This window comes from Nannospalax galili, unplaced genomic scaffold, assembly GCF_000622305.1.
Source record: "Nannospalax galili isolate Female #2095 unplaced genomic scaffold, S.galili_v1.0 scaffold1146, whole genome shotgun sequence".
NCBI lineage: Eukaryota > Metazoa > Chordata > Mammalia > Rodentia > Spalacidae > Nannospalax > Nannospalax galili.
In genome coordinates, this window is record NW_008355380.1 from 49,691 (window position 1) to 64,584 (window position 14,894).

The 14,894-nt window shown below is 44.3% G+C and overlaps 2 protein-coding genes across 3 annotated transcripts in view; one reads left to right on the plus strand and one right to left on the minus strand.

Annotated features, from left to right (window-relative positions):
• The first annotated feature begins 1,854 nt into the window (after nt 1–1,854).
• Lrrc14b (leucine rich repeat containing 14B) lies at nt 1,855–7,542 on the plus strand. Its single transcript, XM_008852479.2, has 2 exons — nt 1,855–3,548; nt 5,431–7,542. Exons 1-2 carry the CDS (start codon nt 2,596–2,598, stop codon nt 6,074–6,076), a joined length of 1,599 nt encoding a protein of 532 aa, XP_008850701.2. The 5' UTR covers nt 1,855–2,595; the 3' UTR covers nt 6,077–7,542.
• Nucleotides 7,543–10,685: 3,143 nt separating this feature from the next.
• Nucleotides 10,686–14,894, minus strand: part of Ccdc127 (coiled-coil domain containing 127) — a 19,741-nt gene continuing 15,532 nt past the window's right edge. For both annotated transcript variants that reach the window (XM_008852480.3, XM_008852481.3), the window contains exon 3: nt 10,686–11,818. In XM_008852480.3, the coding sequence (XP_008850702.1) occupies nt 11,157–11,818 (662 nt within the window). In that variant the 3' untranslated portion in view covers nt 10,686–11,156. The remainder of the gene's footprint in view (nt 11,819–14,894) is intronic.

Here is a 14,894-nt window from a genome sequence, read left to right on the forward strand (position 1 = left end):
CTAAACATCGACACAATTGGGCTTGTTGTTGGTTGTGCTCCTTCATTAAAGGAGGGGCAAGCAGGGTCATTGGACCCTCACCAGAGTATCCAGCCACTTTTCCCAGCCAACTGTATGCGATTTTGGCCCTAATCACACATGGTCTCTCACAACAGTTGGAAAACTTATTTGTTAATGTTATTATATCTCATAATTATTAGAAAAAGAAAATGAAAATGTAAAAGATGTTCAAGGGATATGGGAATGGAGATATTTTCCAAAATAGAAAAAAAATGAGAAAGCCTAAGCAAGTGATGAAGGTCTGTGTAGGCAGACTAATTTATCTACATAGCACATGGTAATTAAAAGTACCAGACTGGTGGAACTAACATTATTGGATGTTTAACAGCCAAACGTTGAGGCCTATATTAATATGGTCAGAGGAACTTAAAGGACAGTTTTTTGCCCCTTGTCCTCCAAGATCAAGTAAGTTCCAGGGGACTATGGAACATTCTCAAAGTGTTCTGTAACTGTGATGAGTCACCTGTCCTCTTGTTCAGGGAGGCCATGGAGACCCCACCCAATGGACTTGAACCAGTGTCTAGTCTACAAAGAGGAGGGTCAACTCAGAGGAAACATTTCCTCCATGTGTCCAAGTGAAGCCAGGACCTTTGACTTATCTTCACATAGACAGAACTGGTAAAAGAAAAGAGCCAGGGACGCCTTCAAGCCCACATGACCCCTGAGGAACAGATCTTCAAACAACCTTAAGTGTAAATATAAATTGGTTTATTTGGGCCAACTGTATGGTCTTAAACACCCAAAAGGAAAGTATAACCAAAGAGTAAAGTGATCAGTATATTTAAGAGTTCAAGGGATTACACTTCTCAGACATTAGGCTTAAGTCCATATAAAAAGTTATTTAGACAATTATCTCTCGTTGATGATTTTGTTCCTAGTAAGAAATTACTGCTCAGATGTAAGACTTCAAATCTTGGTCTGAAATACTGTATTGCTCACCTGTAGCTAAGGGAGACAATCTGCTAGTCTCCTAAAATGATGGCCAAATTTGTTTTCTCCCCCTATCTAGATGTCTTTGAGAGGGATCTGACATTGATTCTAACCACTCCAACAGCTATCAAAGTGCCTGAAAGCAAATCCTGAATCCATCACTCTGGAGTCCAGTCTTGGAAGACAAAAGAAAAATGAGGAGGAACCCAATAGAGGGATGCTTTTGGAAGCTCTTGTCAAGAAATTCCAATGGACTCTCATATGAACATTTGAAATTTGCCTCGTTCTGACTTTTTTCTAGTCCCCTGTCTAGAACTTGTAATGCTAATTACTCTTGCCTTTACTTCTCCTTCACATCTCCTAGTCACCAGTCAAGGACTTTCTTTTTCCCCACAGATAAGATTTATGCAATTTGGGAGTCTTTTAGATAGACCCACTAAAGGGGTACTCCAATTGTCTCACCCTGCATGCCTGTTCAGCATGGACGAAGCCAGAGCAGTCTGTCCCAATTCCCTATCCTTAAGTTGGGTAACTTCTTCAGAAGATGGTGTGATAAGACTAGGATGTAGGAATTGACTAGGCAGTTAGTGTAAAAAGACCCCAAAGAAAAGTAGCCAGTTTCTTGGCTAAATGTCAAAATGTCCTTGGGCCTCTTAGCAACATACTCTGTTCCAAAGGCCAAAAATGTCAAAAGTATTTGGGAACTCTTATCTAGTCCTTTAAAGATTTTAGGGTTCCCTCTTCAGAGGGGGGAATGTTACAGAAGCAAAAAGAAGAAAGAGTACATGAAGCTATCAGAAAAAGTGATGGGAGATATGGAAGGAGTTGGAGGGGAGGAAGTGGGCATGGATTTGACCAAAACTCCTTATAAGCTTATATGCCTGTATGAAATTCTCAATAAATTATTTTTTTAAAAGACAGCTGTTTTGTCTCACTTGATGGGGATGCTGGGAGGGCAGGATCTAGCCATTCAATACCCATTCAACACCTTCCAGTACTAGGGCTAAGAACCCACATCCCGTCAGTGTCCGTGCTTACCTGCAATATCACTGTGCTTTACTTCTCCATACCTCTGTCCTGCAGGGAAACTATCTCAGTGCAAAGAACAATCTTGGGGATCAGAGATACAGACGGAAAAGCCTCATGGGCCAGCATTCTTAAAATCTGAAAACAATTTTCTCAGATGCCTACTTCCAATCCTGGCCCTGCATCTCAGACTCCCAGGTGTAAGGTTAGGAAAAGGCAGGCTGTCAAAGATCACCGTCCCATCAACTCAAGTATGGTTCAGGCCCTGGTTTCACACAGATCTTTTGATTCAGATGGACCAGGGCTTGGCAGCAGATCCATTTGGATTGTAAGCCTCAGGATATTTGCGCAAGCACCTAGAGCTCAGTCTTGGACTGGCTCCATATTGGGCACCAAAGCCAAGAAGGTCTGTTTTCACAACCAGGGTTCCACGAGGCAGACAGATGTCTCCACAGTCATGGCCAAACAGGTGTCCAAGGACCAAAATAGCAATCAGATGACCAGAAGGGCCAGCTTACCACCTTCTGTCCAAAGCCCAGCATCTTCCAGCAGCAGCAGCAGCAGCAGCTAAAAATAGGCATGAAAAGCACATGCTTTGGGAGTATCAACAGGGACAGCACCATCCCGACCTGGGTCCAGAGCACAATGAGGTCGCTCCGCTTAATTTCTGCTGAAGCCTTGGTGTCCCACCCCCAGCTGGCCAAGGAGAGCCTGGACAGTGTAGCCTACAACCTCTACCCACTCCTGTTCAAGGCTAGCTACCAGCTAGAGCAGGCAGAAGTGACTCGTGCTGTGCTGGGTCACTGGCCACTAGAGGAGTTCCGGCTAGCTGTGCTGCTAGGGCCAAGTACCGACCACCCTGAGGACCTGCGTGATCGTGCCTGCAAGGTCTGCCTGGAGGCCTGTGTGCAGGGCCTGGCTGACCATGTGCTACGAGGTGGGAGCTGCCGGTTGCGGGTAGCTGATCTCACAGGCATCCAGGATGTGCAGGTGCAGCGGTGTCCTTGTGGGAGGGCACTGGGAAGGTGGGGCCGCACCAAGCTGCTGGCCAGGACCTGCTGCCAGCTTCAGGCAGAGTCTTGTAGAGCTGGGCACCCCATTGAGGTCCTCACTGACCTCTTTGTCACAGACAGCAACTTTGATGTGGTGGTTCAGGCCCTTAAACTGCCAGGCCCATCCCCTCTGCAGGTGCGCTGCCCTTCACTCCGGGCAGACAGCCTAAGCCCTGGGCAGCTCCTACAGGTGCTAGGCCTAGCTAGGCCAGGGGAGCTGAGAAAGCTGGAGGTGGTACACAATGTCCGATTGCACGCTGGCCACGTGCAGCAGCTTCTGGCCCAGGTGGGCTTCCCTCAGTTGGCCTCACTCACCTTGCCCACCAAAGCTTTTGACGCGCCCCCCACCTACGCCCCAGCTCTAGTGGGTGAGGATCCTCTCCTCGCTTCTATTGCCTGGGAGCTCAGCCAGATGACCCAGCTCACTGAGCTGAGTGTGGCTTTTTCTACACTAACTGGAAAGATTCAGACACTCCTCAGGTAAGTCTGAGACAACTGGACACTAGTTAATTGGGGCAGAACAGGGACAGGGATGGGAACTGCTTACCCAAGGCCATCAGCTCATTATTCTCTGGGGATGTGCTAGCCAGAACAGCAGGAGCTAAAGTCATCAAGAAAACTACAACACTGTGTCAACTTGGGAGACTACTTTCAGTAGCAAAAGAGAATGCTTTAGCCAGGTATGGGACATTGCCATAATTCCAGCATTCAGGAGGCTGAAGCAGTAGCACATAAATTTGAGGCCAGCCTGGGCCATGTAGAACATAGAGGCCCTGTCTCAACAACAACAACAACAACAACAAAAAAAAAAAAAAAAAAAAAAAAAAAAGGAGTAGGCTATAGCATAGCTCAGTAATAAAATACTTGCAAGGACCTAGTTTGGTTTTTGTTTTTAACCTAATTTTTGGTTTGTTTTGAGGCAGAATCTCTCTGTAGCTTCAGCAGGCCTGGAACTCACTAGGCAGACCAGGCTGGCTTTGATCTCAGACATCCACCTGCCTCTGTGAATGCTGAATTTAAAGGCGTATGCACCCCCAGGCCCAGTCAAGGACTTAGTTTTTAATTCCTAGTATCAGAGAAGGGGGACGAGAAGGGGTGGGGAAAGAAAGGGAGAGGATGGGAGAGAGGGTAGGAGGGAGCTAACTAGAAAGTAAACAGCAGAAATAACAATGGGACCTCCCATCCTTGCCTACTGTTGTATAACAAATGAGTGGGAAGAAGGGAAGAAGGGGAGGGGAACGGTAATCTCATCTAAGTCCTAGAGCTAGCAGGCAGTGGTGTCTCCTCCTCAGCAGCTTTGCAGAGGACATTTTCTAGGGAGTGACAAAGTCAAGGTGAGTTCATATGGAGAGTGGTAGGCTGTCATGAAGGCAGGACCATGTGTGGGCAGGCAGCAAGAGCAGGATAGGCGGGGACAGAGAGTAGGAGTACTGCAGTACAACCTATTTGGCTCAGCAAGGGTGATACAGGATGTTCCCAGGCGGTCCAGAGTACCCAGAGGATGGGGTGGCCTAAAAACATACCTCATGAACTGTGAGTGGGAATCTGTTCCAGAAACCTCCCTTAGCTTATACAGACTGCCTACACCAAGTCAACCATAATTAGTGATTTCAGGATATGGAACCCAAATTCAGACCTTGGGCTTTGAAATTGTACTGGCTCCATTGTCCTCAGAGTGACAGTGCTTTCTTTCAAGTTAATTCTGTCCGTTGCTGTCCCCCCAGTGGGCTTTCTGAGTGTTCTCTATGAGATCATGTGCATCACTTCCCAACACAGTATGAAAGGGCGTGTTGGTAAAAATCTTCTTAGGTTCTTTTACTTATTTTTATGTGTATGAGTGTTGTGTCTGTCTGCATGTATGCAAGTGTGCCCATGTTACATAATGCCCACGGAGGCCAGAAGAGGGCGTCAGATCCCCTGGAACTGAAGTTACGGACATTTGTTAGCCACCATGAGGGTGCTGGGAACTGAACTGAGGTCATTTGCAAGAGCAAGATTAGCCAGTGGTTTATAACACTGAGTCATCTCTCCAGCCTGTAGGTTCTATTCTTGACCACTTGGCAGGCCCAGCAGTCATAGGCTGCCAGAATGAGAGAGCCTGGCTGTCCCAACTAAGCATATTTATGAGCACAGATATTGCAGTTCATGTGACTTTCACATCACAAACTATTCTTTTCAACTGGTTAAAAATATCAAAGTCATCCTCAGCTCTATCATAGGCCATGAGAAATGAGGTGTCAGCTGGAGTTGCTGTCGGGCTGTGACCCCTAAGATAGCAAAGTGGATAGATTGCTTACCTTCACCAGAAACCTAGCTCACCTGGAACCCACCTAACATTTGTGATGTTTTTGCCACCCCTCAGCCCCTTGAAGACACCATTGCGAGTGCTGGACCTAGCCAACTGTGCCCTGAACCATGAAGACATGTCCTTCCTGGCAGACTGCACCCACACTGCCCACTTGGAGGTGCTGGACCTCAGTGGACACAACGTGGTCCACCTGTTCCCCTCTACCTTCTTCAGGCTGCTGAACCAGGTTGCCCAGACACTGAGGGTGCTAACTCTAGAAGAGTGTAACATCACAGACAGTCATGTTGGTATGATGATCCTGGGCCTCAGCCCCTGCAGTCAGCTCCAGGAGTTCAAGTTCCTTGGAAACCCGCTGTCAGCCAGCGCCCTCCGGCGCCTCTTTGCTGCATTCTGCGAGCTTCCCAGGCTGCGGCGGATTGAATTCCCAGTACCAAAGGACTGCTACCCCGAAGATGCCACCTACCCCCAGGATGAGCTGTCAATGTCCAAATTTGACCAGCAGAAATATGACATGATTGCTGAGGAACTGCGTGCAATGCTGCTGCAGGCTGACCGGGAGGACATCCAGGCCTCTACCCCCCTTTTAGGAAGTTTTGACCCAGAAATTCATGAAACCAGCAATGAGCTTGGTACTTTCTTGCTGCAAGCTTTCAAAACTGCTTTAGAAAACTTTTCCAGAGCACTAAAACAAATAGAGTAGGCCCTGAAATCACGCCATGAGAGGCTGTGCACTTCAACTGACATGGTGACCCGGGTTCAGTCCTGAATGAGAAACTTGGGCACAGCCAGCATCATCACTGCTGGAAGTTATTTCTTAGTGAAAATTGTAAGCATACCTGTTAGGCACTATAAGAGAAAGCCTTGCTTTCTAGGTGTGACAGGAAGTGTCCCTAGCAGTCAGCACCTCAGGATCCTGCAGGGGGGAAGCCACCATGGATGAAGGACCTACTACAGTGGCAAAGGATGGATAAGTATGTGGCTGGACACCAAGCAGGGTCCACTTGGCTCTGATGCAGTGAGGGGGAGGAAGGAAATGAGAGAACCCATCACAGAAAATGAATAAAAGTAGCAGCAGCCCATAAAATAATAAATAAATGGAGAGAGACCAAGAAGTGAGAATGAAAAGTGAACCAGACCCAAGCCCAGCAGCTCAGCTAGTCTAGCCGGACATACCCTGACTGTTGTATTAATGCTGACAAGAGCAGGGGGTTTATGGTGGGGGTTGGGAGGTGAGGCAGCTTTCAACTTGCTATCCCAGCTTGTGGTGGCTTTGTTTCACATCCAAGCAGGTATGCACCAGTCTGATGTAGGCTGGGCCTGAGGGCACCTAGTTGTTGAAGGATACCCAGGGATTACTGGCACATTTGATCACATTTTCTGCTCCAGATCCAGACCTTACACCAGGCATGTCCAAGCAACAGCAATGCAGCACACAGCTATGAATGCAGCCCATCCAAAAATCATAAAACATAGAAACATTTGTGTGTGAAAATTTCTGATCCTATCACACAGTTCTCAAGTATGAACTTTATAGAAAATAACATCGTGCTACCATGTCAAAGGCTGAACATGCCTACAGTGTTGTACCCCCAAAATCCCTGCTCCTCAGAGTGGTTGAGGTCTAGCCTTCTGCAACTCTTTTGAGACAAATCATCACTTGAGGAAGATTTGTTTGAACTTGGTTGCTAATATCTGCTTTGCCAAATAAAACAGAAGTGTGGTTTACTCAGGTTGTTTCATTACTATTCTGAATTTTTAAAATTTAAAGTATAAAAATAAACCATACTTCTTGTTAAATGTACAAGCTTTGATCCATAACTACCTGTGTGCTGCCCAGAAGTCTGAAACTTGATTCCACTGTGTGGCTCTTCTCCATGTGATCCTCCCTCACATGCCTCTCCATCCCCAGTCCCTCTCATGACACTTCCTCCCTCAGGTACATCATCTCAGGTCCTTCCATGCCACCTCCTTTCCTGGGTACTTCTCTACCCCAGGTCCTCTCACACTACCTCCTTGACTAGGTCCATCCCAGGTGCTTCCATATGGCCCCTGGCCTTAGGCATACCTACCGCAGAATGGGACAACTACTGTTTTCAACTCCAATCCAAAATAACACAACCAACAAGTAGTTAGAAAATAAAATTACAAGCTGCACCAAAACTTTTTAATCCATTGCAGCCTTCAGCCTCACATACCCCTAATTTGACACCTCAGATCAATCAAAAACAGACTACAAAATGACAATTCAGTAGCCCAAAACCCAAGCCATGCCCATTCAGCATCTCTAGAGCCCAGACTTAAGAGACCTGAAGGTCTGACAATTATTAAGACCTCCGATAGCAGCTACAACCAATGCTGGCCCCCAAAGTCACTACAAATTCTGTACACCCACCAAGCAACACTTGGATTCCTTTTTCTACAATTAAAAATTTTATTTATATATTTTGTGTATGAGTGATTTACCTGCATGTATTTAAGTACACCCGTGGGTGCAATATCCACAGAGGCCAGAAGAGGGCACTGGATCCCCTGGAACTGGCAGTTAGCTGCCATGTGGGTGCTGGGAACCAGACCCAGGTCCTCTGTAAGAGCAAACAGTGCTCTTAACTGCTGAGCCATCTTTCCAGCCCCCCTTTTCTGCAATTTTAACACACTGTGCTTGAACAATGTTCTGCTATAACTTCATTATATTAACATACCCTTAGGTACTTGTAGTCTTGAACAGTCATAAAACTATGCAAATTATTTAAACCTAATAAGCTCAATTTTAAAAGATGAATAATAGATTTGAGATAAAAAGTGTCCACGGCACATATACAAATGGGTCCAATGTGATTTCCCATGGAAACTTGTCCTTATTTTATAGTGCTGGGCATGTATAAATTGAATTGTGCATGCCAATCTTGATGCCAAAGGGGGCTAGGATATATGCATGTTGGACTTTAGGAAATGTGTTACTTCTCTGTTGCTGTGATAAAAAACCATGACCAAGACAAGTTAGAAAAAGATTATTTGGTTTATGGTTCTAAAGAATGAGTCCATCATGGCACGGAAGCATGGAAGGAGGTGGCCAGAGCAGAATGCTGAACACTCCCACCTTCAAGCACTCAGAGAAAGCACAGGGACAACTAGAAGCGAGGCAAGGCTATGAACTCTCAAAGCTGGCCCCCATGATGCACTTACTCCAGCATGGCCACAACTCCTAAAGGTTCCAAGATCCTCCCCAAACAATATCACCAACTGACCCAAGTGTTCAAATGCTATGGAGGATACTTCTCATTCAAACCATCACAGGAAGGTACAATACACAATTTACTCTGAAAACCACTCACCTTGAAATTCATCTATAAAAGTTTTCATTTTTAAAAATATTTTATTATTTTTATGTGTATGAGTATTTTGCCTGCATGTATGGAAATGCACCTGTGTCATGGAATGCCTACAGAAGTCAGAAGAGGGTGTCAGATCCCCTGGAACTGGAGTTATGGATGGTTATGAGCTGCCATGTGGGTGATGGGAATTAAACCCCAGTCCTCTGCAAGCTTAGCCAGTGCTCTTAACCACTGAGCCATCTCTCCAGCCTGTTTTCTTCATTTTAAAGACAAACCCTAGAGAAAAGCATGAAGCAGTCTATACAGATGACTGGAGTAACAGAAACAGAGCCTATGCAGCTCCCACCAAGGATCTAATGCACAGAGAAAACTGTTTATCAGATGTGCCAGAAAAAAATAATTTGTCAAAGTGCTGACAATATAGCAGAAGGAAATGACAAGTATTTATTGAGAAGTGCTTAAACTACTGGAGCAGCTCACCTGGAGCAGGGATCAACTGACTCCAGCCAAGAGCCTGCTGCCTACTTCAAAGATGATTCTGAATTTAACACAGAATATAAAATATGAGACCCAGTGCTCCTCAACATTCTACAACTGAACTTTTCTGTAAGCTTAGTATTTTTGTTTTATCTCTATATAGAAAGATGGGCACGGGGTAGAATATTAAAGGATCTGAAAACAAACTGACCACTTTGCTCCCTGCCTGCTTGGCCATTGTCAAATAACCTCACATGGGCTCCTAGTTCTGGAAACCAAGCACCAAGCTCTGACCCACTCCAAGAATACTACCAGAGACCTAAGCAGATCACCTTCCCCTTCACCCCTCCTGTGCAAGAGGAGGATGTGTGGAAAAGCTCACTTAACAGACCTCTGAATGCATTCTCTCACAAGACCCACTTACAAGGCTAGTCCCTAGCAGGGAACCTGGATGTTGGCAGTTGCCAGCACTGTTCGCTATTAAGAGTGGCTCACCATACCTAAATTGTGTGCAGAGTATGAGTGATACCTACCCCTGCCTTCCTGTGGGGAAATGGAACTGGTAAACATCAGGCAGAGGATTCACATGAAGAGCCCTCACCCAGTCAAAACCCTGACAGCCTCCAGTGAGTTTCCTTGATTGACCTGCCATGTCACAGCTCGCCCTGTGATTCCAAGGAGTAGGACCTTGAGAGCTCTACCTTGTTCCTTAGACTTACCTTCTCCCCCTGCTGATCCTGTTTCTCTTGTTAGAACAGATTGTATCCCTGAGGGCTACCACAGGTCGAGTCCTGGAAACCCACAGCAGGTCACAGAACCAGGGGTATCCTGGAGAAGTCCTACTTAGAAGCTCATAATAGAACTTAGCTCACAGGATCAGAGTAAGGATTACATTAGTTATGTATAAAGACTCCACTCATACAAGCTACATATGAAGTGGGTTGTAAGTGCCTTTTAAATCATAGTAAAAACTGAGACAATACATTTAGAAACATATTGTTTTTTAAAAAGCCATGGGACTGGAGAGATGGCTCAATGGTTAAGACCAAGAACTGCTCTTGCAGAGGACCTGGGCCTGGGTCTCGATATCCATGTTGAGCAGCTCACAACTGCCTATAACTCTAACTCCAGGGGAGCTGATGTCCTCTTCTGAACTCCATGGGCACCTGTACTCATGTGCACAAACTCATATGCAGACACACACATATACACACAATTAAAAATAAAAATATTTTATAAACCAAACAGGTATGGTAGTACACACCTGTAATGCCAGCACTTAAGACGACTGAAGCAGGAAGATCCCAAGTGTGAGTGCTGCTTGGACTATGTGGCTCTGTCTCAAAAAAGAGTAAAGATCCATACAAATGAAAATGACACTATTACTTTTAAATGCCAAATATCTTTAACTTCATATCATTGCTAATAAATAACATGTTTACTAAATATAGGAACAGCTCAATTCTAAGCATATACTAGGATATCAACTGGGGAGAAATGTTTCAAACAAGAAAAAATCTTTATAACACCATTGACCTATGTGAGGCAGTGGTACACATACCAAATGACTCAAGATGGAAACAGGGAAGAAAAAAAGAACAATTAGAAGAAAAGGGAATTATTTAGGGAGCAGTAAAAATTGACAGAAAATTTCTTAGATGACTAATATTATATTTGATCTTTTGAAATATTTACTCTATAACTAAAATGATATTGTATTGTTCTGCTAAACATTAGCAGCTCAAAAATGTTTCAGAAAAACCGAATCTCTCACAGTGTAGAGCATCACAGAAGAAACCTTATCTGCCAAGGGCCCACTGCACTGTTCAGAGTGGAAAGTCTGGACTTCTCATTAAGGGTGGCTGCACTGGGCCACACATAGGTGATAGGGGAACACAAAAAAACATCAGGAGGTTCTAAAATGTACTCTGCCAGGGTGAGTGACAGTCTGACCTTGAGTTTCATTTCATTCTATTTTTCAAGTATAACCTTTTCTACTTTCTTAAACTTTTTCAGTTCAACAAGTAGTTCCCAATATTTGAGATATAACCACATGAGCCTTCCATTTTGGCGTTTGTTAGTGTTCCAAACATCTCCACAATGCTTATCATTCTTAAATATGTCGGTTAAGCCAGCTGCCATGTCAAGGTCAGCAGCCACTGGATCGACAGATGTGCGCACCAGTAAGTTCTTCTCCAGCTCTAACCTTGAATTACGGGGAAGGACCAGGCTGCAGTAGATATTCTGGCGTTCCACGAGAGCTTCTCCCACATCCTTCAGCACAAGCTGGGCTTTTTTCTGCCAGTCCTTCTCTTCTTCCAGGCAACTCAGGTACACACTTCTCAGAGGCTGCAGCTGGGTTTTTTCTTGCCTTATCTGAGCCCGTTCCTGTTCTAGAAGCTTCTTTTCTTCCGCCAGCTTGCGCCCCTGAGAGATAAGGGCTTCTCGAAAACTAGCTGTTCTGTTTTGCTCCTTTTCCAGTTCCAAAGACAGCTGAGCAACTGCACGCCTATGTTCTGAGATCACAGCATGGTACTTGGCTTCGAGATCCTGTTGGAAAGCAGCTGTTCTTTGACGATATGCTTCTCTCTCTTTTTCTATTTCTTTTTGGGACTCCCTAGACCAAATCCAACCTGACATGAATAAAAGAGACAAGAAAGACATATCAGGAATAGTCATAGCTGAAGTCCTATGACTTTCATTCAAAGAAAAACATAACACAGTAAAGATAACATTTAGATAAACTCAAAGGTACTAAGACATTGAAACTTTGTAGATAACTACAAAATAGGGAAGGTTCTTAACCTAAAATCCGACCAGTGTTGGGCTCCAAAAGCAGCACGTACAATGTTCTAGTTTGCTGTGACAAAACACTCTGAGCACTACCAATTTGGGGAGGAAAGGGTTTACTTGGCTCACATCTCCTGAGTCACAGTTCATCAGGGAGCTCAAGGTAGGAGCTGGAGCACAGGTCATGGAGGAATGTTGCTTACTGGCTTGCTCCTCTCACCCATGCTCAACCTGCTTTCTTATACAATACAGGACAACCTGCCCATGGGCTGGGCCCACCTACATCACTCAACAATCAAGAAAATGTCCTACAGACATGGCCATAGGCCAGTTCAATGGAAGCAATTCACCAATTGAGGCTCCCTCAACTCAGGTGTGTCAAGTTGACAACTAAAGCTGTCTACACATACAAAAAGGTCCCTGTTCAGTTATTTAATCTGCATGGTTAAGAAAATTTACCACTGTTTTCTTAAATAGTTTATTTATTATTTTTATTTTATGTGTATGAGTATATTGCCTGCATGTAGGTAAGTGCACCCGTGTCATGCAATGCCTATGGAGGACAAAGAGGCCATTGGATCCCCTGGAACTGGAGTTACCGACAGTTGTTAGCTGCATGTGGGTGCTGAGATTCGAACCTGGGTCCTCTGCAAGAACAACCAGTGTTCTTAACAGCTGAGCCATCTCTCCAGCCCTCCACTATTTTCTTTGCCTTCAAATCTACCATAATTTAAGTGCTCTGGCCACAGTGCCCATGACCTATTTCCAAGGTTTAACATGAAGAGGCTTCAAGAACTGCTAGAAGTTATACTTGCCTTTACCCAGTCATCATCAGTATGCAGCTTAAGTTTAGTGTGTTTACTTATGTTCTACAGAAATAAAGTGAAAAGGTTCAACCTTAGGTTTTAAGTGCCTGCAATTCTTAGGTAGAAGGATTCCAAGTTCAAGGACCAACCTAACACCCAAAATGTGCAAGTTTCAAATGAAAATAAATCATACCAAGCTCAGGAAAATTAGAGATTTTAGTGTCATCTTATTTCAGTAGCAAAAAAACAAACAAACAAACAAACAAAAAACCCTTAAGATTGGTAAAGAACATAAGATTCTCTGGCCTACATGAAAATCCAACTTTCCAGTTTTGCCAGATCACCTGGTCACAAGACCACCCTGAGGAAGGGAAGTCATGGTAAAGATATGGGCAGAATACCTCCTGCCTTAATTCCTGGCCAGAATCCCTGCACTTTAGTGCAGTTCTTGTGTCTCTGGGTCACATGCATGTGGCTCTCTTGTAAGTTTTCAGAAAAGTATAACCTTTCCTCTTCTGATCTCTTTTCTAACTGTGCTTTCCCCGATGCTCTGGGTTGCCTAGACATCCTGTATGTCTTTGTCTCTGAAGCTCCCTTCTCCTCCCAGCCATGTGGCTGCCAACCTGCCACCTGCCTGTCTGGCCTCCACAGTGACTCTAAATGGGCATAACTTCAAGGTGTTTTGTTTGGTTTTGTTTTTGCCCTTTTCCCCTCCATTCTTCTCAAGGCGGCTGCTGAGATTTATGCCTCGCCTGCCCTGAGGATTTTTTTCCTTAAATCCTAATAAAACTGTGGTCCTAAAGCCTCTGTTTGAGTCCGTTCTTAAATTCTTTTATGGATGTGACTAAGACCCTAGAAGGGGACTCTGTTTCACCTCTGTATGAATCTGACAAAGACTTTAAAATAGTCACATCCTGCATACTTCCCTTTATATAACATTCTGAACCAAATGGTTCCCAGATGAGTGGCTACTGCATTACATAAGGAAGAATGGCTATGAGGTGACAGGAGGATAAAGGTACTGAGCACTCTGCATTACTGATCACAACTGTGTGTGATTGACAATGGTCTCAAACAGTCTCTTTGGATTAAACCAACTTGCACTAAATGATGAACTCTATCAGACACTTTCAGCTCTCCTAGGAAAGGGGAAAGAAGAGGAGGTAAAACAATTCATAGGAAAGACAGCATTGAGGAATGGAAAAGGACAGAGAAAATGCAGCAGAAGCAAGGAGAGAGGAGCCTAACAAAGGGTGAAGCGCTGTACACTCTTCCAGATGGGCACAGCTTTACGAGTCTGCATCATAGTGAAAGCTATAAAATTTAGGGCTATGAATGTAGCGAAGTGGTAGCATTCTTGCCGACATGCACAAGGCCCAGGGTTGACCCTTAAAACCACAGAAGGAAGAAAAACAAAAAAGGAAAGAAGCAAGGAAGAAAGGGAGGGGGAGAGGGAAGACAGGAGGGTAATAAAGTTTAAATGATCAAGCACCCCATGGAATCTTCTCCAAAATCAAATATACTACGGCACAAAACAAACCTCAACAAATACAAAAGACTGAAATAATTCCATGAATTCTATCAGACCACAATGCAATAAAGCTTCCAATCAACACCGGAAGAAGCCCTAATCACCACATGAACACATTGAGATTAAACAACACACTCCTGAATGATGAATGGGTCAAAAGAGAAATTAAGAAAGAAATAAAAGTATTCCTGGAACTAAATGAAAAGGAAAATACAACACAACAAAACCTCTGGGACACACTGAAAGTGGTCCTTAGAGGGAAGTTTATAGCTCTAAGTGCCTACATCAAAAAATCAGAAAGAACACAAGTGTGCAACTTAACACACTTGAAAAGCAACAGCAAACGGAACTCAAACCGAGCAGACAAGAAGAAATAACAAAAATAAGGGCAGAAATTAATGAAATTGAAACAAAGAAAACAATACAAAGAATCTACAATTCCAAGAGCTGGTTCTTTGAAAAGATAAACAAGATTGACAGACCGCTAGCCCAATTAACCAAAAGAAAGAAAGAGCACCTCCAAATCAACAAAATCAGAGATGAAAGGGGAAACATCACAACAGACACCAGAAAGATACAGAA

Excerpts from the sequence above, each read along its gene's own strand:
- Lrrc14b (XM_008852479.2), top strand. The coding sequence starts at position 2,596 with ATGAAAAGCACATGCTTTGGGAGTATCAACAGGGACAGCACCATCCCG. Across the intron at positions 3,549-5,430 it reads AAGATTCAGACACTCCTCAG|CCCCTTGAAGACACCATTGC; the intron begins GTAAGTCTGAGA and ends GCCACCCCTCAG.